Source organism: Apiospora aurea (genome assembly GCF_038362705.1).
Source record: "Apiospora aurea strain CBS 24483 chromosome Unknown utg000002l_segment0_segment0, whole genome shotgun sequence".
Taxonomy (NCBI): Eukaryota; Fungi; Ascomycota; class Sordariomycetes; order Amphisphaeriales; family Apiosporaceae; genus Apiospora; species Apiospora aurea.
Window position 1 is genome coordinate 2,425,839 of NW_027117389.1, and position 20,846 is coordinate 2,446,684.

Sequence of the window (20,846 nt, forward strand, 5' to 3'; positions counted from 1 at the left end):
AGTGCCCATCAGCACTACCAAACTAGTAGGCCGGATGGAGCTCCTTTATCGGATGCTACGAATGGGCTAATCTATAACTTTAAACAGGTCACAAGATACCATGTTTGCGAAAATGAACTTCTTATATCTCAAGCTGTTCCTGTTTACTCCTTGGTCATCGGTTCTGGGTCTTGACTGACCGTGTGAGTTCTGCGTTGGTGCGTTTCAGATCAAGGGGCGAGCCATGTTATCTACACCGACTGAGTTGGTTGCCGTCGCGAGACCTCTGTCCGACAGACAACTCGGAGACAGCTCGGCCCAGGAAAGCCAGATATCTATACAGCAAGAACCAGATCACATAACTCTTGCGCATGTTGATAGGCTCCCGCCTGTCGATAGGGGTAAAGATGCCTACCTCTTCCTGACGGCCTCATGGGCCGTCGAAGCACTGGTTTGGGGTACGAGTTTCTTGCCCATCCATCATATATGGCAGCCCCTTAACTAACAGTACGCAAAGGCTTTCCCTTCGCCTTCGGCGTCTTCCAGGACTACTACTCCACTCACGCGCCATTCGAGGGCTCTCCCAACATCTCCGTCATCGGCACCTGCGCCATGGGCCTCATGTACCTGACGGCGCCCCTCACCTTCGGCCTCTGCCGCATCTTCGCGCGCTGGGCACGCTGGACCCCGGTCGTAGGCCTCTTTATCATGAGCATCTCGCTCGCAGCGTCGTCCTTCTGCAACACGGTACCCCAGCTCATCGCGTGCCAGGGCTGCCTCTACGCCATTGGCGGCGGCATCGCTTACGCCCCCTGCATCCTCTACCTGGACGAGTGGTTCGTTCGCCGCAAGGGCCTCGCCTACGGCATCATGTGGAGTGGCACCGGCATCGCGGGCGTCGTGCTGCCCTTGCTCTTCGAGTCCCTGCTGCGCTCGCTCGGGTACCAGACCACGTTGCGCCTCTGGGCCGGCGTCCTGTTCGCGATCACGGCGCCCCTGGCTTTCTTCATCAAGCCGCGCGTGCCGGTCTCCAGGAACACGGCGACCAGCAAGGCCCGGCCGTTCAACTTCAAGTTCCTGTTGCTGCCTTCGTTTTTGATATACCAGTCGGCCAACATCCTTGAGGCTACCGGGTTCTTCCTTCCAGGTGAGTTTTGATGATCATATTCGTACACATACACTCTATCTTTACCCCTAGGATCAAGGTTCCTGACCGTCCGGCAAACTACTCACACCACTCTCAACACGCCCCACTGCCAGTTGAAGATTTCTTTGCCCCCCCTCCCCCTTTTTTTTCTTTCCCGGCTCTATCCCACATGCATTTTCAGCATCCGCATGAGGAAATAAATAAATGAGTGATGTTGCTAACAAACCCCTTTCTTCCCAGCGATTTACCTCCCCACCTACGCCCGCAGCGTCTTCGCCTCCGGGTCGCTCCCGTCCGCCACGACGGTGCTCCTGGTCAACGTGGCCTCGGTCGTGGGCTGCGTCACCATGGGCTCGCTGACGGACCGCCTGCACGTCACGACGTGCATCCTGCTGTCGACAGTAGGCGCCGTGCTCTGCGTGTTTCTGGTCTGGGGCCTCGCCTCCTCGCTGCCGGCCCTCTACGCCTTCTGTCTCCTGTACGGCCTCTTCGCCGGGTCCTACACCTCGGCCTGGCCGGGCATCATGCGCGCCGTCATGGAGAAGGCCGCGGATAGCGACGATGATGCTGCTGCTGACTGTACAGACATGCCGACGGATGCCAACAACCATCATAACGGCAGCGGCCGCAGCGGCAAGAAAAAGTACGGGCCCGTCGATACGAGCATGGTCTTCGCCTGGCTCGCGGCCGGCCGCGGGATCGGCAATGTGGTCTCGGGGCCCCTCAGCGAGGGACTCTTGGACGGGCTTCCCTGGCTTGGACGCGCGGCTGGCGGGTACGGCTCGGGGTACGGAGGTCTTATCGTGTTCACGGGGGTTACGGCTTGTTTTGGCGGCGCCAGCTATATCTGGAGACGAGCCGGGGTCCTGTGAACCGATTCAGCGTTGGCGGATGGGTATTTCCATGATTGCTCTGATGCTGGAACGGGCCACCGAGTACATATCTGAAAGCTGAGGATCTTATTACTATATAATGTAATATTTGTTCAGATACCGCAGAGATAGATTGACATGAATAGAGAATGAACCTTCTTGGTCTACAACTTTGTTTTAATAATGCTCACGCGGATTTGTTTCGCCAATACTAATACGGGGGTTAGCTACAATAGTTGTGTTACGTACCAGATGTGGTTACCCCTATTCTGAATATGCATTATCCCAGTCTACAAAAATTACTCACGTCGCACTTAAAAACAACTCGGTAAGACCATAAAGTCTCCGGGAATGCTATAGATGGCAAACGCGGAGGCGATGAGGACCAATCGCGTATCAAGCCAGCTAGGGAATTTCGGATGTGTGAGCATAGGTGCCTCTGGTAAGATATTGTTAAAACATACCTAGCTAAAAGAGAAGGGTGACAGATGCGAAGCTGGCTGTATGCCTCTTGGAATCCCACATGCTATATTAAAACGTATATCCAAAGCTGCACACGAATGTATGAAGTCGCTGTTTATGCCAACTCTTCATCTTCAGCGGCAACGTTGCGAACCGAACCGTTACAGGTCCGGTCCAAATCCAAGCCAGCATGGCTGAAATTTCTAGCAAACTACTTATTCTACCTATCACTTTTATTTCCAAGATGATGGAGCAGCCATCAGGTGCCATGGAATTATTTTGATCGACACATGCATCGCCATCGGCTGGACAAGATTGAAATCAGCTGGGAGAAACGGGCACTCAAAGGCCTGGCTACCATATTTACGGGTAGTACTCTCTAAAGTGGCGCGAAGTTGTGAGATTACCATCGTGATTGCATTAAAAATAGCTAGTCGAGGGGGCTCGGGATCCTACCGTGCCGTTATGGAATACCCATCTCTCGTAACATGTTAATTTATCGAAGGCATCATTCACATCTCCCCGCATTGAGCGATGACCACATCCAGGTTCGGAACGTCCTTGCCGCGATATCCAGTTTTGGTGGCCTCCATCTTCTTCACGACGTCCATCCCATCTAAGACTTTGCCGAAAACCGTGTGCTTGCCATCCAAGAAAGGGGTAGGCACCGTGGTGATGAAGAACTGCGATCCATTGGTGTTGGGACCAGCGTTCTGTAGTACCCCATTCATCAGTTTTGCGGGCTTGAAGATTGTAGATGGCAGTGTATTCTTCACTTACCGCCATGGAGAGAAGTCCTGGCTGCTCATGCTTCAGGCTGAAGTTCTCGTCGGAAAATGACTTGGTTCCGTAAATGCAGGTACTACCAGTGCCGTCGCCCTTGAGGAAATCGCCGCCCTGACACATGAAGCTTGGAATCTGGTTTGGTTCAGATGGTTAGGCCCAAGCACCCGTTGTATCGACAGCGATATCCCGGCAGTCTTGGACTTACTATACGGTGGAACTTGGAACCCTTGTATCCCTGAGGCTTTCCCATGGGGTTTTTGGACTCGCCAGTGCAGAATTGGCGAAAGTTCTCCGCCGTCCGTGGAACGACATCCTTGAAGAGCTCGAAGGTGATCCTACCGAGCGGCTCTCCTATTTGAGGACCAATAGGTTAGCTCAAGATATCAAGGCATCATCATCGTCATCATTGCGGCGGTAGGGAGGGCCAGGCCAAGAGTGGTCGGCCGTGTAGGCCACGTGATAACCCCAAGCTGAAACTCCAGTCGCATTCGGTTTCGCTATCCCGATGCGGCAAGTGGGCAGGAGTGCCATTGATCTCGCGATATCGGCAAGAACTTACCCCCGAGAGTGATGTCGAAGAAGACCCTGCATGTTCAGGATATCGTTAGCTCCTCGCTCCGGCTTGTTCGGCGCGGCTAAGGCCATTGTCAACGCGTAAGTGTGAAAGATAAGTAAGCACTCAGCCACCGCTGGATGGAAAGGATGGAAGTGCCGGGATGACACCACCAGTCAAGGAGGGTGTCAGGGTGTCTCTTGGTGTGTCTTGACCATGCACTAGACGCAAATAGACGGATGACACTTACATGGGATTTCCCGAGGCGGGGAGCTGTGTGGGTGCCATGCTGGTTGGTTGGTTGTTTGCGTGCGTTGGATCTGGACAGCAGTCTCTTCCAAATATTTGCAAGCCGAAGCGGCCGCAGCGTCTCGAAGCTTGAATGTTCGGGTTTGCTTCGGGCTCGTGGGACGATAGAGGCCGAGCATGCTCTCCACTGGCCTCCGCTTACGAACGAAGGGCACTTTTTTAGGTGGCGGGCGTGCAGGCGTGCTTGCGCTGGGTGGGGCGCGGGGTTGGGCAGTTCGGGCAGTTGGCTACCTAAGGTTCCAATGCTACTGCTAGGTTGGCAGGCAGAGGCAGATTCCCAATTGCCAAGCGTCACTTTCCCTCAACTGTCTATCACGCAGCCATGCTGGACCATCTCCAATCATCTCTCCCGAATCTTGGAACCGGTTGACAACATCAGGTCACTATGGATCTCCGTATGGATCTGGAGAGTCTCTATTTGGAATGGTTCGCTTGGGAGGCCCCGCAAAGCTTCAAGGCGTCAAGTCGAGCAACCGCACACACACACCCCTCTGCCAGCCTGCATTGGGCTATATTGAGTAATTGCTGAACACGGCTGCTGCTGCCAGTATACTTCGGAAGTGATCGGCAGCGTGGGCTCACCTTTGTCTGTCCATATGACTTCATACCATAACTACATGCAGTATCGGTGCCGGGTGCCGAAGCATGTAGGTTGTTGGATTTGATAGAGAAAGCGAAGCAGCGAGGGCCGTCTCTGTTTTGTACATATGATCCGTAGGTATTAGATAGAAGGGCCAGATTGTAGACGGGAGTCTCATTCGCTGTCCGCCATCAATCATCCGACTCTGTCATGACTTCCTGCAGGCGCCAGGCATGCACGCTTACCGACGATGTAACCGTGATCAGCTTGATTTCATTTCATACCGAGAGCCTCTCAGGAACATGCCGCATACATCATTGAATACAATACCCAAGCAATGACATATCATTCCCGTACTCGCGGCGGGCTAAAATATCTAGTGAGCACCATGCCATATGTTTCTTGCCGGCTTTTCAACGAGGTACACCGTAATACTCAGCCTCGCTTTAGCCGCAATGGAAGCATGTGTTCTCTCCTGTTTGGTTCATGTATCGAGCACCACCTTCGCTAAGCTGACTGAGCCCCGTTCCCTGTTGGGACAGGGGCTTTCCTGGGCGCATGTGACGTTAGGTGACAAGAATTCACTAGAGTTGCGTTTCGTGGCGCAATCATGTCAGCAATCTGACTGACGCTGTTCCTGGTGGCTCGTGGGATTCTGCCCAAAGACACTAGCAAGAGGCGAAGCTGTGAGTTGATACCGGCTCTTCCTAGAGGTTGTTACGGGGTCACAACAATATCAATGCTTGGCAACACTTGGTACTGCCGTTCTATAATCCGTCTTCGGATCTTAAGACGCGGCTGTCCCTTGGTCTAGGCTGGGCGCCGTGGCGTAAGCCATATGGTTCTCTTCTCTCGACTTGGCTAGAGGATCGACCCTTTTGTCGTCGTTCGCGTCAATCTGGTAGCTCGAACGCTAAGGAAGCTGACAAGCCGGGTCGTCCATCAACGACATAATCGCAGATGCCCAGGGTTCAACCTCACCCAGCACCTGGTCTAGGGACCGTTGACCTATCCTGGACGAAAGGGGTGCGCGGGAGGGGGCTGTGATACAGAGCTGTCAATTTGAGACCTGATGGCCCGAAGTTCGTAGACAGGGCCGGCACGGCTATTACCTTACGAATTCGTTGTACTACCATCTGCACCTGATGTATGTCGCAAATGGCTGCTATCGTAGGTAGCGCCTCCCGAACGGCTGGACCTTGCAGGGGGAGGTATGTAAAGCGTAAAATGTAATCCATGAACGCCTCGATGCAATTAACCGCCCGAGATCGTACAACTAGGGGTAATCTCGTGCATGCGACGAGAAAGCTGCCGAAGCTACCAACTGGTTTTTGGATCCAGTAAAGGAGGCATTTGACTATAAGCCAGAACGGCCAGATTGGGGAGTTGTTGGTGTGGTGCCACTGTTCCTGTCGGTACACTGACGGACGAAGGCATAAGAGATGGGCGATGTTGGTGTTTCTGGTGTTTGTCCTCCAATTTCTGATTCATTGGGATACTCTAGTGACGTTGCTTTAGTAAGTGAGGCACGCCATGTCTATTTGCCTTGCGATCAATCAAAAAACTGCTTTTCTTCTTTAGTGCCTCGAGGCGTGGTTCGGGCTTCAGCCGTTCTGCGCTCGACTGACTCGACTGGTCGGCATTCGAGTCGACTTGCCATGTGTGTGCCTTGCTCGTCTGTTCTACTGTAAAACACAGGCAAGCCCGAAACTTAGTCCTCGTGTTCCCCGGAATGCGGACCCCCAGGCCCGGGCAACAATACCCTCGAGTGCCTGGAGCACCGATCCTACTGCCATCGATGGGGATGTTTGGTTCATTTATCATCCATGCTGTGCCATCCGGTAAAGCCGTCTCTTCAGTGATGCGGGCTGGAGGAACAGTCGGCCGAGTTCATGTTTGTGTAGGAAAGTAAGGTATGGGGCTTCACTGTAATGCATCTGTGCGAGAGAGACAGAGACAGAGAGATTGCCGCATCCGGCCCGGTTTGCGTCTTGATGGGTTCGGTCGGGCAGCGCAAGTAAAAATGGCCTCTAGGGCTCCTCCTCTTGTTTCTATCTCCTTGGAATCTGAAACTGGTGATCGATCAAGCTATCTGGGTATGCTAGAAGGGCAAGGTAACATTGAAGGTAACAACAGCGGTTAGGTACATCAACCTTACTTGCTTTTGAATTTTACCCAAGCAACCAAGCAACGAGCACGGATGCATGCCTGGGTGAACCTAAACGCGATATCCCCTTCCTAAACCCTTCCTAGACCTGGACTATTGCTGGGATGCGATTCCCTATCTCTTCCCGACCGTTGCTACGAGTAAGTCTGTTTCATCGTAAATGAACAAGTTGTTCGCGAGGTCCGACGAATACCCATACCCCGTCGGACTGTTTGCAGACGGGACATCGTCGTCAATCCAGCAATGGGTCCTAGTGTATTTCGATAGGCGATTGAGAACATTACCCAAGCTGCTAAAAATCTCTTGTCAGACCCGGAAGCGCCTAATGGACACAGGCCGCCCTGGTGTTCGTTTAGTTTGGAAACTGACGGGTTCCAACTATTGATTGACCTCAAACGGACTTACTCAAGGAGCTGCCGTGGTTTTCGACCCCATTCTTTCTCCTACATTTGGCGCATCGGGAATAGACTGGCTGCTCAAGTGGCCAGAGGTAGCCCGAAAGGCTCAGTGGGTGTAGGTAAGCAACAAGCGGCGTCACAGAAGGACGAGCTTGGCATCATCTATTACGGCTTATTTGCCTCGCTTCGCTCTGCGTCGCTTTTGCTTTACTCTGCTCTGCTTTGCTTTGCGTTGCGTTGCGTTGCGTTGCGTCGGCCGGTGCTTCCTAGGCCTACGGAAAAGGGTCAGCCAGCCAGCCCAGGTCCTTTTAAATTTGCAACAAGAGAAAAAAAAAGAAAAGAAACATTGCAAAGTGTTCATCGCAAATTCCACGGCATGTCATGGTCACTCCGCTACGACCGCCTACTAAAAACCAAGTTCCAAGTCAGCCCGTCGGCCAGTCAGTCAGACAGTCGCGCAGAGTCCCTCTCACCCCAATTCCAATTCCAATTCAGCCGTTCAAACAAATCGCCCCTGCCCTGATCCCTGTCGCTGCAGGCTGGCCTTGCTAAGGCATCCTGTGTCCGTCCAGTCCGAAGCCGATTCCACGCTCCAGACGCCCACCTGCTGCACACCCGACACCCAAGCCATCCCAGCACCCAAAGGCACCCCAGTCAGTCGATCTTACGGTTGTTGTCCAGGTCTGGTCACAGCATCTTCATCGCCTTCCCGTTCTTCTTGCCCGTCTCTTCTCTTATTATTACTGCACATCCCTCCCTCCCCACGAGCTTCACAACCCATCGCAAGCAGGCAAGTGGTGGTCCACAAAAACTCCTCTCTGTATGTATGCTCGTCCATATCCATCTCCATCTCTTTCATTCAGACTGTCATCATCATACGTCCCCTTCCCCTCCGGTCCTCACTCTGCATTCTTCTCCACCTTTCTCCAGCCTTTGTTGCCGGAGGACTGGGTTACCACTTTCATCACTCAACACTCTTTCCATCATCCTCTCCCACTTGCGACTGCACCTACAGTAAACTAACAACACTACTCAGCCTGACGCTGTCGCTGTCGCAGCCAGCCGAACCGACTGATAGGCGGCCCGGAACTCGCGGTCCCTGGGAGTTTGCTTTCTTTTCCGTTTCGCCCAGAACAAAAAAAGATTCGCAGTAACAAAACCCACAAAGTTCAATGGATTTCGGGGCGCTGTAGGACGGATTGGAATTGCGACACCTAATTTCATGGCCCATAAGGGACTCAATCAGCTCGCCGGTAATTAAAGCTAATTCTTATTGGAACACGCCCAATTCAACTGTCTCTTGTCATCGACATGGCTGTCGTTCAGGAAGCCCTCGCCCAGGGCGTCCATGCCGTGGTGAGAGCTGTCGCCCGACAAGCCACATCCGACAACCCTTTTTCGACGCCGACTAGCACTATGCCATCTGCGACCGGCTTCAGCTTGAGCAGTACGGCCACACCCAGTGTAGCGAGTCCGACGGACCCATCATCTACATCCGCCTCTCCTACTCCGATGAGCACTGACAACTCGAACAACCAACAACAATCTGGCGCAACCAGCTCACCACTACTGTTCTTTGTCGCTTTGGGGTTCGGCGTCGTTTTCACCAATCTATGGTAAGCCATTGGGAATGCACGTTGGGAGATATGTCCGTCCATGTAACCATTTCTATAGGATCATTGTTGGAGTGAAGTACTGCTTCAGGTACAATGCCAGAAATCGTCAAATGCGCGGACTAGACGAAAATGGCGAAGCCATCAACATGGACAACATGCCCACGCGACCCCATCGGCGACGCCGGGAAAAGAAGCTTATGACCATGGACGAGGTCAACGAGAAGTTCCCGATGATGAAATACAAGAGCTGGGTTGCCGCACGTGCACAAGAAGGGCTTCCCACCGCTGGCGGTGTCTCCGCGCCGCCCAGTCGTGCCGGCAGCGTGCGAAGCGTGGAAGGCATCGTACCTGAAGTGGCTCTTAAGGAAGAGACCAGCAATGCCACGGAAACCAGGCCTGATACGAGCGCTACCATTCGGAAGGACGGGGAGGGAGATGCGACAGCCAAAGAAGCGAAGACAGAAAACACGACAGAAGACGGTGCTGCTCTAGCCAGGACGCAAACAGCTGGAAGCATACTTACTAAGGACCCCGACCGAGCTCATGCCAGCGACGATGAAGACGATGACGAGCATATCAACCCTGCGCTGCCCCCGGAGATGTTGGCTACGCCAGGAGACTCGTGTGCTATTTGCATTGACCCCTTGGAGGACGATGACGACGTTCGTGGGCTGACTTGTGGTCATGCTTTCCACGCCGTGTGCCTCGATCCTTGGTTGACAAACCGGAGAGCCTGCTGCCCGCTCTGCAAGGCTGATTATTATACACCTAAGCCTAGACCGGCGCCGGCCGATGGCGATCACGCGAACCCGACGTCACCTCATGGTACCGATCCCTCGCGCAATAATGGTCGTATGAATTTGCCACGGACACCTCAAAGGACGTTCGGGGTCTGGCCAATGAGGCAAACACCGCGCAGCGCGGCCTCTCGTAGAGGTCATGACAATAGCAACAGCACCTCCATGTTCGGAAGGATGTGGGATCGGTCCGGGCAACGAGGATCGGCACAATCGTCCTCCCGGCCACAGCGTCAACCTACAGTCACGGAAACGCCGGCTAGTGAGAACGTGGGCCTTCTTGGCAGACTCCGGGGCCGTATTGATCCTCTACGACGGGGTCGGGGAACTTCTTCCACCAATGCGCAGCCAAGCCCGTCCCAACTCGAGGCAGGACAAACACCCTCGACCAACACCGCGACTTAGTGTTTCTATGCGGTGCTCGAGTTTTTCCAGAATTTACTCTTGTATATCAAATCACGACCATTACGAGCCGCCAACCAGACGACGCAGGTATAATTGGGTTTTATGAGTGGCATTCCTTGATTTTCTTAACCAACTTGCTGGCCGTGCTACGACCTGCAAGATCCACACGGTTTCTGCCACTCGCGTTTATATAAATATCTTTCTGGTCCAGGTATTTCTCCTGGGTGTTCACACAGCGGCATCTACGAGCGGAAGGGGTGGGGAGTGAGTGGCTGCATATCGTAACGAGGTGGTCGCCTCTGTTTTGGAAGACTTCCAAGTCTTATCTATCGATGCCAAGGCTCCGGTGCATCAATTCAGGGGCAAAGGTGTTCAGGATCTGCATACTTTCCTTTTCTCCTTGCGGCTATCAGGCAGGGACGGAGTTCAGTGACCCCAGGTAGCAACATAGTAGAACTAGCGAATCGTTTACAATCATACATTTTAAGGTTGTACCAATCATTATCTATTGGCTCACACCGTCATTGCCCTGTGTAGAGCAGCCGCGTTCCAATGGAACCTCGTGGGAAGAGCACATAGGCTTCTCATGAGCCACAGGCAGCACGTGATATATACTTCAGTGCTCTACTCCTTGGTGACTACTGGCCGAGTCGGGAACATGCCGGGCCTCTATTTCTGAATGTACTTACAGGTACTTGCCCGTGCTGAATCTATCGCCGAAGTTGGCAGACTTCTTCAGCAATTCGTTGCGTTGCGCATTGCCTATGCGGCCCCCAAGCTTCATGTCCTTCTCCCGGTCGAATGCACGCTTGCTCGGATCATCCTCCTCCTCCTCGGCGGCGCGAGCGTTGCCCTTCCCATCGCCGCGCTGATGGGCCTCGAGCAAACTCGGCCCCCGCGCCTTTTGGATATTGTTCCGTATGCGCTCCGCGCGCTCTTCCTCCTCCAGCGTCTTTGGCGGTTGCGGCTGGCCAGAAGAAGACGAAGAGCCGGCCGCCCCGCCGGCGCTTGCCCCTGATCGTCCCAGTACGGCGTCCTCGAGACGCTTGCGCTTCTGCTCCGGCGTCTCGGTCCAGATGCTGCTGATTTCGCCGCCGCCCGAAGTGCTGGCCCGCGGGCCCGAGTTGAACTTGCGCGCGCGCAGCTTGGTCGGGTCCTGCGCGTGGTTCAGCTCGTCGCCGGTCGGCGGCGCCAGCATCCAGCCGTCGCGCTGCGGCGCCGTCGACTCGGCTGCTTGGCGGGCCGAGTGCAGGGCGGCCGCGGCTTGGGACTGGCGCGCTTGGTGCGCGCTCGATGTGGGAAGCGCGGGGCCGTAGTCGTCGTCGTCTGAGTCGTCGTCTGAGTCGTCGTCTGAATCTGAGTCGGGCGGGTTAGGTGGGAGTTCTGCCAGGGGTGCTGGTGGCGGCGCGGGGCCTTGGATGCGTTTTGGTTGTGGTTGTGGCTGTTGTTGTGGTGCGCTAGGGGGTGGTGCTGGACCATGGCTGGCGTCGTCGTCATCGTCGGAGTCTGCGAGGTCGATCTCGTCGGTGTTGGTAGGGCCTGCCGAGGGTCCTCCGATGCTCGGCGCCGGCGCGGCTGGGCCTATGGATGCTGCTGTAGATGGCATTGTAGGGCCGATGGAGGGTTTGCTGCTGTTTTCTTGCTGCGCCGCTGCAGCTTTGGGCATGGTAGGACCATATGCATCATCGTCTCCTGAAGAATCGTCGCCGTCGCCTAATGCGATCTCGTCTTGGTTTGAAGGCAGCTGGGGCCCAGTCGCATGAACCTTGGGTGGTGGAGATCCTGCTTCTCCCTCGTCGTCATCTGCTGAGCGCTTTCGCTTCGCAAGGTGTGGTGGTAGTTGAGGTCCTATAGATGACATTATGGCTGGTTGTCTTTTATTTTATTTCGTGGTGGTAGGCGGGTTACAATGTTGAAAAGGCAAGGGCGTTGCTCTGCAGTGGCTTGCGATTTGTCGCGACCCGACACGCGGTAGGTATTGTAGGTGGGCGAGGTTTTGTAATATATCGGTGCACTGGCCAATGATGTAGCTCGACATGTGGCTGGATCAGCACTGAAAGCACCCCGTGCCGAGTTGACCCCCCAAACCCCCCAAACCCCCCAGTCCACCAGTGGTAAGCCAACACCAATCGCAGGCTGTCTCTGCCACTGGATGGATGCTGAAGCTTAGCTCTTGTCTTCTGCCTAGCATCCAACAACGCACACGGCGTGGAATCTACCTCATACACAATCTACGTTCCTTGCGAGTCGCTGCTTGTGCTCCAACCCCTAGGGTATAGGCTGCGTATCAATTGTACAGCATTGGTGACTACTCGGGTGCTCCGTTGTTTGCTTGATAGTGTTTGCGACTTGGTCCTCCCACACCACCACCGAACCTGCCGCATCTCCACGAGAGCCCCGACGCGAACCAAGCCCTCGCAATAGAACCCCAAAGGCCGATTCATTCCAATTAAAACCAAGCTGTCTTGCCCTGAACAATAATGCGTCCCCAATGAGTTTTAAGAGTGGTAGGACATACGATGCCCGCGAGTTATGGACGACGATCAGCTAGACCTGTCTCCCGGAGACAACGTTTCCAGCGATGAGGAAACCATAAAGGGAGACCGAGACCAAGAGCACATAGCAGAGGTCCTGGAGGAAGAGAGGCGAGAGGACGCTGCTGCCCCGGCACCGGAGAACAATGGGCCCCTGGCCAATCGCTACCGCCAGCTTCTCCGCGACCAGGACGATACGTCCGAGTCGGGGTCTGCGGAAGGTTTGCCCAAGAGAGTGGGCAGTCCGATCGATTCGCTGCTCTCCGTGCCGGACGATACGCACTCAGTCCAGGTAAGCGAGCGTGCTACTACGCGTAAAGTCTGTACGGGCTAACATGGACCTCAGGGCTCTGTCTTGTCTTCTCCCAGCAGCAGCATCCTGCCCTCGGTAGCTTCGCGGCCGGGCTTGAGCAGCCCCTCGCCGTCATTTAGGCCTTTCGATCGTAGATTCCAGTCCCGAATCGCGTCTCCTTCGACCCTGAGCCCACGGCCATCCTCTCCCGCATATCTCACTGGGCATAGCAGGACCGTGTCCGTGAGCAGCCAGCTCGCCCTCGACCCTGGCGAAACCGAAACCCCTTCTCTGCCATGGGAGGTCGTACGCTGGACAAGACTCAAGAAGCTGAATGGCCAGGCTTTTTCTGAGGCCGGCAAGCGGAACTTTGGGTCGCCGACATGTATTGCTGTCTCGGCCCATATAGTCCTAGGGACCACCAAGGGCATAATTCTAGTGTTTGATTATAATCAAAACTTGAAGATGATTATAGGTCCTGGCACCAAAGGTGAGATCCGATTCCCCCTACAGGTATCTCCTCTCCTGACGCTTGAGCAGCTGTCGAGTCTGGCCCCATAACAGCTATAGCGGTATCGTCAGACCACACGACGATTGCTGGTGGTCATGCAAGTGGTAACATCTTCACATGGGATACTAGCCGAGCGTCTCGGCCATTTCTCACCATTCCACATCTTGAACCGTCTCAAGCGGATAACCGGACAACAGATGGGCATGTACCAAATGTAGCAATCACACACCTTGGTTTCCTCGGTACGCGGCATACAGCATTGGTTTCTGCTGACGACAAGGGTATGGCATTCTCGCATCTAGCGACTAGGGGCACCGGGGCACTGGGCAGGACAGTCAAGACAGTCAGAATTCTTGGGCGGTACCCCAATGCCCCATTACCCCCTGGGAAGCCCCTGAAGCCCAGCACAGTGCTCGCTTTCTCCTCGCTACCTCTAGGAAACACGGGAACAGCAGCAGACTCCTTGGGCTTGACAGCAATGCTGACCCCTTATCTACTGGTCATTGTTTCCACTACCCCAATAGCCCAGACTCAGCACAAGTCTGCTAGACCGAAGGATGTGGCTCACCACAGCGCTATGAGCGGGTGCCTGGCCTGGTTTCCTGCTGTCCAACTGAAGGTCCCCGACCCAAATACAGGCAGCACCATGTCCAAAGTCAAACTTGTCTATTGCTGGTCAAATGTTCTGACTGTCTTGGATGTGGACGAGATACCTTCTGAAGATAAGGACAAGGCACCAAACCTCAAATTTAAAGCACGGAGCCGTTGGAAATGCGAAGAATCTATAGTCGCTGTACAATGGCTCAGCCGCTCGGTTCTCGCCGTATTGACAATCACACAGCGGCTTATTGTGCTAGAGGATCGAACCATGCGAGTCACCGAAGGGTTTGATATGATTCAGAAGTACATCTACCATGCAGATCTCTTCTCCAAGCAGCTTCATGTCTTGGTGGAACAACTGGATGAAGAAGATACTTCGATGCACGGCGTCGTGGCTGATGCCTTCTTCATGAGCTTCAAGACCTATAAGGGGCGCATATTCCTCTTAGGCTTCAATGAGGTTTCGATTGGGGCCCTGTCCAACTGGGCAGACCGGCTGATCGCGCTGATGGAAAACCGCGAATATGTTGCTGCGATACAGTTGGCAACATCTTACTACACTGGCGATGCCAACAAACTAACGATAGGCCTGCCTGAAGATACCGCTTTACGGCATCAAGTGGTGCGTGACAAGCTGCTGGAAATTGTGAGCGCGTCTTTGAAGTACGCTTTTGTTCAAAGGCAGAAGAACAAGGCCACGATCAGCGACCAGCATCTTCAAGAGCTTGCCGAGACGTGTTTTGTCGCTTGCCAGAGCGTCGGGGACCGTGACTTCCTCTTTGACGAGATGTACGAATGGTATGAAGGTGCCGACGTGGAAGGCATATTCCTCGAGACACTGGAGCCCTACGTTCTCGAGAAGACCATCACCGTTGTGCCTCCCGCCGCCGTCAAAGCCATGGTCACCCACTATGTGAGCAAGGGGTGGGAAAGCCGCCTCGAAGAGATGATTGTGCATATGGATACGGCAACGCTCGACATAGACCAGATTACCTTGCTTTGCAAACAACACAGCCTGTACGATGCCCTAATCTACGTGTGGAACCAGGCTTTGGGCGATTACATTACGCCGCTCATCGACCTGCTTGCTCTTTTGGTTCCCCTTATGCAGAACGGAGACTATGCGTCTTCTGGCAACTTCATGGAAGACGAGATATTTAGTGTCAATGCGCTGAAGATGTTCCCCTATCTTTCGTACACACTTACAGGACGGGTGTATCCGACTGGTGAGAGGATGGGTGACACACAGGCGTCACAAGCAAAGGCTGAGCTATACTGGTTTCTCTTCTCCGGCAAGACCATTGAGTGGCCTAAAGGCAGCAACAAGTTCTTTTTGACGAGACCTTCGGGTAGCGACGAACCCTCATTCCCATACTTGAGATTAATACTCAAGTTCGACGCCCCAAGCTTTCTGAGTGCGCTGAATGAAGCGTTTGAGGATTCTTTCCTGAACGAGGCGCAAGAGAAGCAGTTAAACGGGGGCACTGGATTGGACCTGCCCGAAGAACAGATATTTGGACTGACGGTTGACCGACAATATGTCGTGTCTATCTTGTTGGAGCTCATGAATCCTGCCGATTTCGCCCCTGAGGATACCATTTACTTGGACATGTTCATCGCGCGCAACCTACCGAAGTTCCCGCAGTACCTGCTCCTCCCGGGATCCACTCTGAACAGAGTTGTGACCGGTCTATGTAACTATCCCGGGCGGGATTTGGCAGACGATGCTGAACTCAGTGCAGAATATCTGCTCTCCATCTATCATCCACCAGAGCTCTCGCCTTTAATGCCATTATTCAAGGAGGCAGGCTTCTATCGGATTCTAAAGGGCATCTACAAGAACGAGAGGCAGTACGGCAAGCTGCTCGAAACCTACTTTGAAGATCCCGAGGGACAGGAAGAGGTCTTTGATTGCATCGCCGAGTGCCTCAGATCACACGCTGGACTCGCCAAGAAGCAAATCCATGATATCCACGAAGTTCTCAAACAACACTCGAGCGACTTGGTCAGTCTTGATCCAGCCAAGGCAGCATACACCCTCGAAAAGTACGCTGCCGAACTTCATCAGCATACCGTCGACGCACTGCCAGAGGGCTCTGATCTCCAATACGAGTATCTCAGGGCGTTGCTGGAACCAAACGAACCATTAAACGACCAAAAGACCACGCTCAACCGCGAGTTCATTGAGCAGTATGTGCGACTCATGTGTCGGTATAATGCTTCCCATGTATCAGACTACGTTGGCCTTGTCCAAAGCACAAATCTTCGACTCGACAAACTCCTGCCGACAATGGAAGAAACCGGTGTTATTGACGCTGCTGTAATCCTCATGGCAAGAGAAGGTCATGTCCAGGATGCTATGCAGCGGTTGACTAAACACCTCACAACATTGGAATCCGCTTTGCAAGGACTTCTTGCAGGGCTAAACCAGGCCGAGGCAGTGGACTCGCAAGAAGCTGCAGAAGAGCTCCTGAAGGGTCTTCAGAAGTATACATATGTCGGCATATGGTTATGTCAAGGCCAGATGAAGACGTCGAAGAAACTGAATGCGTTGCAACGCCGGCCAAGCGCGCCTGCTTCGAGTGAGCTCACCCCTGAGGAGCTCCTCTGGTTGAGCTTGATCGATACCACGGTTCAAACCACGCGTAGACTTTCAACTGCTTTCGAGCCGACGGATGACGCCAATGACACCTCCAAGTCCGGATATGCGGCTTGTCAAGCTCTGGACAAGGAGGCGTTGCTGACACTCCTGCGGTCGCTGGTCCAGCACACCTTCACGGCCCTCCTCACCGCAACTTCGTCTCAGGCTGCAACTTCGCCATCCCCTAGCAGGCTGCTATCTTCTTCTGGCAGCTCATTGGCTTTCCTCCGCATTCTTCGAGCTTTCCTGACCAAGGCCGCGGCAACATCGCCAAACCTAGCAGACCTCCGAGCTGTGCTGACATCTATCTTCTCTGCCTACGCCTACGAAGAGTCGATACTTCAATTATCAAATCGACTGCTAGAACAGCAGCTGTTCGTCAACGTACAACAGGCCGTACAGTTGAGGCAGAAAGGCTGGCGACCTAAGGGATCTATATGTGAGGGTTGCGGCCGCCGAGTATGGGGACCCGGTGTCCAGGGCAATGTATTTGAGGCCTGGGAAGAAAAGCAGGCGATTGAGGATCGAAAACGGGAAGAAAAAAAGGCTGACCGAGCCGGAAACGGGGCAGCAACGGCAAGGGGGAAAGGCAAGGCCGAGTCCACCGTAGAGGAAAGCAGGAGGGATAAAGGCAAGGGAAATAATGGGCAGGCTGGTGGTGGCAGCGGGGGACAAGCCAAAGGCTCTGGGGAGGAGGAAGATTCACAGGATGGCCATGAGGCCGGTACGAAACGGCAAGGCAACGGACAGCAACCGTTGGGCGCTCTCGTCGTGCTGGCTTGCCGACATATCTACCACCAGAGCTGTTTGGACTCTCTTCAGGCGCAACAAGGAGAACACCAGCTTCGCTCGGTGGATGAGTATGGGCGCGAGAGAGAGTACAGATGTCCTATTGATGGGTAGGCAACGTCTTGTCCAGTCCTATTTCTGGGTTACAATACGCACATAATACATGCATAACACACACTACCTACTGTTCGATATTACAAGAAATGAACGACCTCGACTTCTCGGCATCTTTCGAGCCTGAGCTTAATAGGAACGACGGCCAAAATAGTGGTTTCTTTTCCGAGTCCCGGTGGACTGGAATGGGCTGAGCTATTTGAGGCTCAAGGTGGGAGTGAGTCCCAGCCGTGGGTCTCATTTATTATGCTTGAACGGCCCCATCTTATATCCTACCTCTTATTAATACCCGAAGACATTGTTGGGCCTTACAGTCGTACAAAGCTAGCAGCGTCAATACACAGGCCCGGAGTGTTGATCAGTAGTGGCAGATGAGATTGCTGAGATCGCGCACTCTTTTTGGATCTCACGCCAGCTGAAACCCCCTGAACCAACTCGCGCCCGCGCCCTTCGCCCTGCGGTTTAATTTGCGTTGACAAGACCCGATCGCTGCCTCTGGACTGTGACGTACGGTAGTAGGGCCCAGCTTCAACAGCCGCGCTCTCTCTCTTCCTCTCTCCCTCCCTGCCATGCTACATCATCCCACATGGAAATTAGGGAATCCGACTCTGCCACGGCAGCCCCTGTCGACGGCCCTGCATTTCGCTCGGCCCCGCCCCCGGGAGTGGAGCAACGAGGAGCGGAGGCTAACCACGACCAGCTAGTGTTGCCGAACGCACCCACGAGTCGATCACGAACGGTTGGCGATTAGGCAGTGCTGCTTGTCTTCCTCGCTGCCGAATTCCGCCAATGTCGTTGGTATACCATGGACGAGCCACCACGTGAAACCTGACACTTGTGCCCCTCTATGGGGTTACCGATGCCCCTGGGCTGAGCCTTCACCCTTTGATCTACAGAAAGGCCGAAATGCTCTCCGGAGGGTGCTCCGATAGGACGACTCCCGCAGAAGCCGCGGCAATGGGGGCCTCTCTATAGACTGCCTATAAAACACATGGCCGTTCCGGTTGCCTCCCGATGGGCTTCTGTTGATGCTCATGCCTCCTTGTGCGAGCGTCACTAATTGGCACTAATTTGGAGCAATCATCGCCAGAATGCTTCTCCTCGCCCTATTCTACTCCCTCTTGGTGTGGCCGGCAGCGGTCCTCGCCGGCTTTGGCTGGTCAGATGATGGAGCGAATTATGTGATTGATAGCGGCGCGGACCTCGTCGTCAAGGTCAGCAAGTGTTGCGGAGACATTGTCTCGATGCAGTTTAAAGGTGTTGAGTGTAAGTCACAGAGTCTTTCAGTCAGGAGGAACATACTAATGCCATTCTAGACCAAGGATACGGCGACAAGAACACGCAGGTGGAAATCGGGCTCGGGCCGAGCGACGTGGCCATCGAGCAGATGAACCCCGTCATCAAGGTCAGCGTGACGCACGGCACGCTGAAGCACTACCTGGTCTTCCGCTACAGGAACAACAACGTCTATATCTTCACCAACAAGAAGGACGCCTCAGTTACCGTCTCGCGCTACATCGTCCGCTTCCCCGCCAACATCTTCCCGCACTCGCCCGATGACGCCGACTACTACGACGACGGGAGCGAGTGGATCGAGGCCTCGGACGTCATGAAGGACTCTCGCGGCTTCACCGAGAGCAAGCACTATGCGGGCAACACGTATGGCCGGACAATCGACTGTAAGTGGTTATGTCTAATGACACGACGAAGAGTTCTTACTAATATGACACCACGAAATAGATGACTATGTAGGCAAGTCCAACGGCAACGCGGGCATGTGGATGGTCCGCAGCAACCACGAGAAGGCCTCGGGCGGTCCGTTCTTCCGCTCGCTCGTCCGCCGCGGCAGCTTCACCGGCGAGGACCTCTACGAGATCTACCACTACAACATGGGCCACACGGACCCGGAGCGCTTCGGCCTGCAGGGCCCCACCGTGCTCGCCTTCACCCACGGGGAGCCGCCGAGCCCCAACCTGTTCGCCCGCCGCGCCGACTGGGGCTGGTTCGACAAGCTGCGCATCGAGGGCTGGGTGCCGCAGTCGGGCCGCGGCCATGTCTCCGGCATCGGCCTCGCCAACATGAAGGAGGGCCACGCCTACGTAATCGGCCTGTCCAACCCGGACGCGCAGTACTGGGCCACGGCCGGCAGCAACGGCGCGTGGAGCATCACGGGCGTGCTCCCCGGCACTTACACGCTCACCGTGTACAAGTCGGAGCTCGAGGTGCACACGAGCTCCGTGACTGTGGAGGCGGGCAAGGGGGCCGCCGTCCACACCATCACCTGCGCGGACCCGGCCGACGTGCCGGCACTCTGGCGCATCGGCGAGTGGGACGGCACGCCCCGGGGGTTCCTCAACTTTGGCGACACGCCGATGAAGCCGACGTACATGCACCCGGCCGACTCGCGCCTGGCGCCGTGGGATGCGTCCAACTACATCGTGGGCACGTCGACGGCGTCCATCTTCCCGGGGTACATGTGGGTCGACGTCAACAACGACCATGTCGTGTACTTCCGGCTCACGGCGGAGCAGATCGCCTCGGGCCACCAGCTGCGCATCGGCATCACCGAGGCGTACATCGGCGGCCGCCCGCAGGTCCGCGTCAACGGCTGGACGAGCCGGGTGCCGCCCGCGACGGCGCAGGGCGGCACCCGCAGCCTCACGGTCGGGACGTACCGCGGCAACAACGCGATGCTGACGTACGACGTGCCGGCCAGCGCGTGGGTGCAGAACCCGTCGGAGTGGCAGGTGCTCACGATCAGCGTCGTGTCGGGGAGCCGGGGGAGCGGGTTCTTGAGCGCGGGGGTCAGTTTCGATTGCCTTGATCTGGTATAATAGGGAAGGAAGGGAGGGAAGAGGATTTGGGGTACAAGTTAATAAAAGCAAGTAATTGAGGCTTTAGTATAGGATGATTGACTTAAAACATATTGGTGCCATAAGTGGTATTGAACGTATCCAACATGCTGGGGGGGAAGAGAAAGACGCCCTTACACACAGCTCCTGCAAATTATCCAAGCTTGAGGTTTGTGTAGGTGATGGCAAATAGTAATAGCGAAGATGTCAAATGATATGCTGAGGATAGAGGATCAGGGCAAAATAATGAGTGGATTGGATCAGGTGGTGATGTGCTACGGGGGAGTGTTTACAATGGTTTGGGGGTCCCTGCCCGAGGTGATGATGGAAGTAGGGTTGTGTTCTACAGCAGCTGTCAGGTGGCATACCACCATCGAGCCTCACTTCTAGCTCCCTTCTGCAACTTCTAGAGTCGGGCGCCGGCCCTGCCAGCCCCGCAACC

At 54.8% G+C, this 20,846-nt stretch overlaps 6 protein-coding genes across 6 annotated transcripts; 4 read left to right on the plus strand and 2 right to left on the minus strand.

Moving 5' to 3' along the window:
• Window positions 1–223: 223 nt before the first annotated feature.
• On the plus strand, window positions 224–1,998 carry PG986_003134 (uncharacterized protein; the record flags this gene model as incomplete). The annotated part of the gene is made up of 3 exons (XM_066839356.1): window positions 224–437; window positions 497–1,126; window positions 1,367–1,998. The coding sequence occupies 3 exons, from the start codon at window positions 224–226 to the stop codon at window positions 1,996–1,998; spliced, it is 1,476 nt and encodes a 491-aa protein (XP_066704420.1).
• A 974-nt stretch (window positions 1,999–2,972) lies between these two features.
• On the minus strand, window positions 2,973–4,087 carry PG986_003135 (peptidyl-prolyl cis-trans isomerase h protein; the record flags this gene model as incomplete). The annotated part of the gene is made up of 5 exons (XM_066839357.1): window positions 2,973–3,173; window positions 3,241–3,378; window positions 3,452–3,597; window positions 3,806–3,831; window positions 4,050–4,087. 5 exons carry the CDS (start codon window positions 4,085–4,087, stop codon window positions 2,973–2,975), a joined length of 549 nt encoding a protein of 182 aa, XP_066704421.1.
• Window positions 4,088–8,564: 4,477 nt separating this feature from the next.
• Window positions 8,565–10,071, plus strand: PG986_003136 (ring-8 protein; the record flags this gene model as incomplete). The annotated part of the gene is made up of 2 exons (XM_066839358.1): window positions 8,565–8,869; window positions 8,928–10,071. 2 exons carry the CDS (start codon window positions 8,565–8,567, stop codon window positions 10,069–10,071), a joined length of 1,449 nt encoding a protein of 482 aa, XP_066704422.1.
• Window positions 10,072–10,756: 685 nt separating this feature from the next.
• PG986_003137 (uncharacterized protein) lies at window positions 10,757–11,932 on the minus strand (the record flags this gene model as incomplete). The annotated part of the gene is made up of 1 exon (XM_066839359.1): window positions 10,757–11,932. The coding sequence occupies one exon, from the start codon at window positions 11,930–11,932 to the stop codon at window positions 10,757–10,759; it is 1,176 nt and encodes a 391-aa protein (XP_066704423.1).
• Window positions 11,933–12,603: 671 nt separating this feature from the next.
• Window positions 12,604–17,552, plus strand: PG986_003138 (Vacuolar protein sorting-associated protein 8; the record flags this gene model as incomplete). The annotated part of the gene is made up of 3 exons (XM_066839360.1): window positions 12,604–12,897; window positions 12,952–13,387; window positions 13,438–17,552. 3 exons carry the CDS (start codon window positions 12,604–12,606, stop codon window positions 17,550–17,552), a joined length of 4,845 nt encoding a protein of 1,614 aa, XP_066704424.1.
• A 1,091-nt stretch (window positions 17,553–18,643) lies between these two features.
• PG986_003139 (polysaccharide lyase family 4 protein) lies at window positions 18,644–20,386 on the plus strand (the record flags this gene model as incomplete). Its single annotated transcript, XM_066839361.1, has 3 exons — window positions 18,644–18,818; window positions 18,869–19,231; window positions 19,293–20,386. The coding sequence occupies 3 exons, from the start codon at window positions 18,644–18,646 to the stop codon at window positions 20,384–20,386; spliced, it is 1,632 nt and encodes a 543-aa protein (XP_066704425.1).
• Window positions 20,387–20,846: the final 460 nt, after the last annotated feature.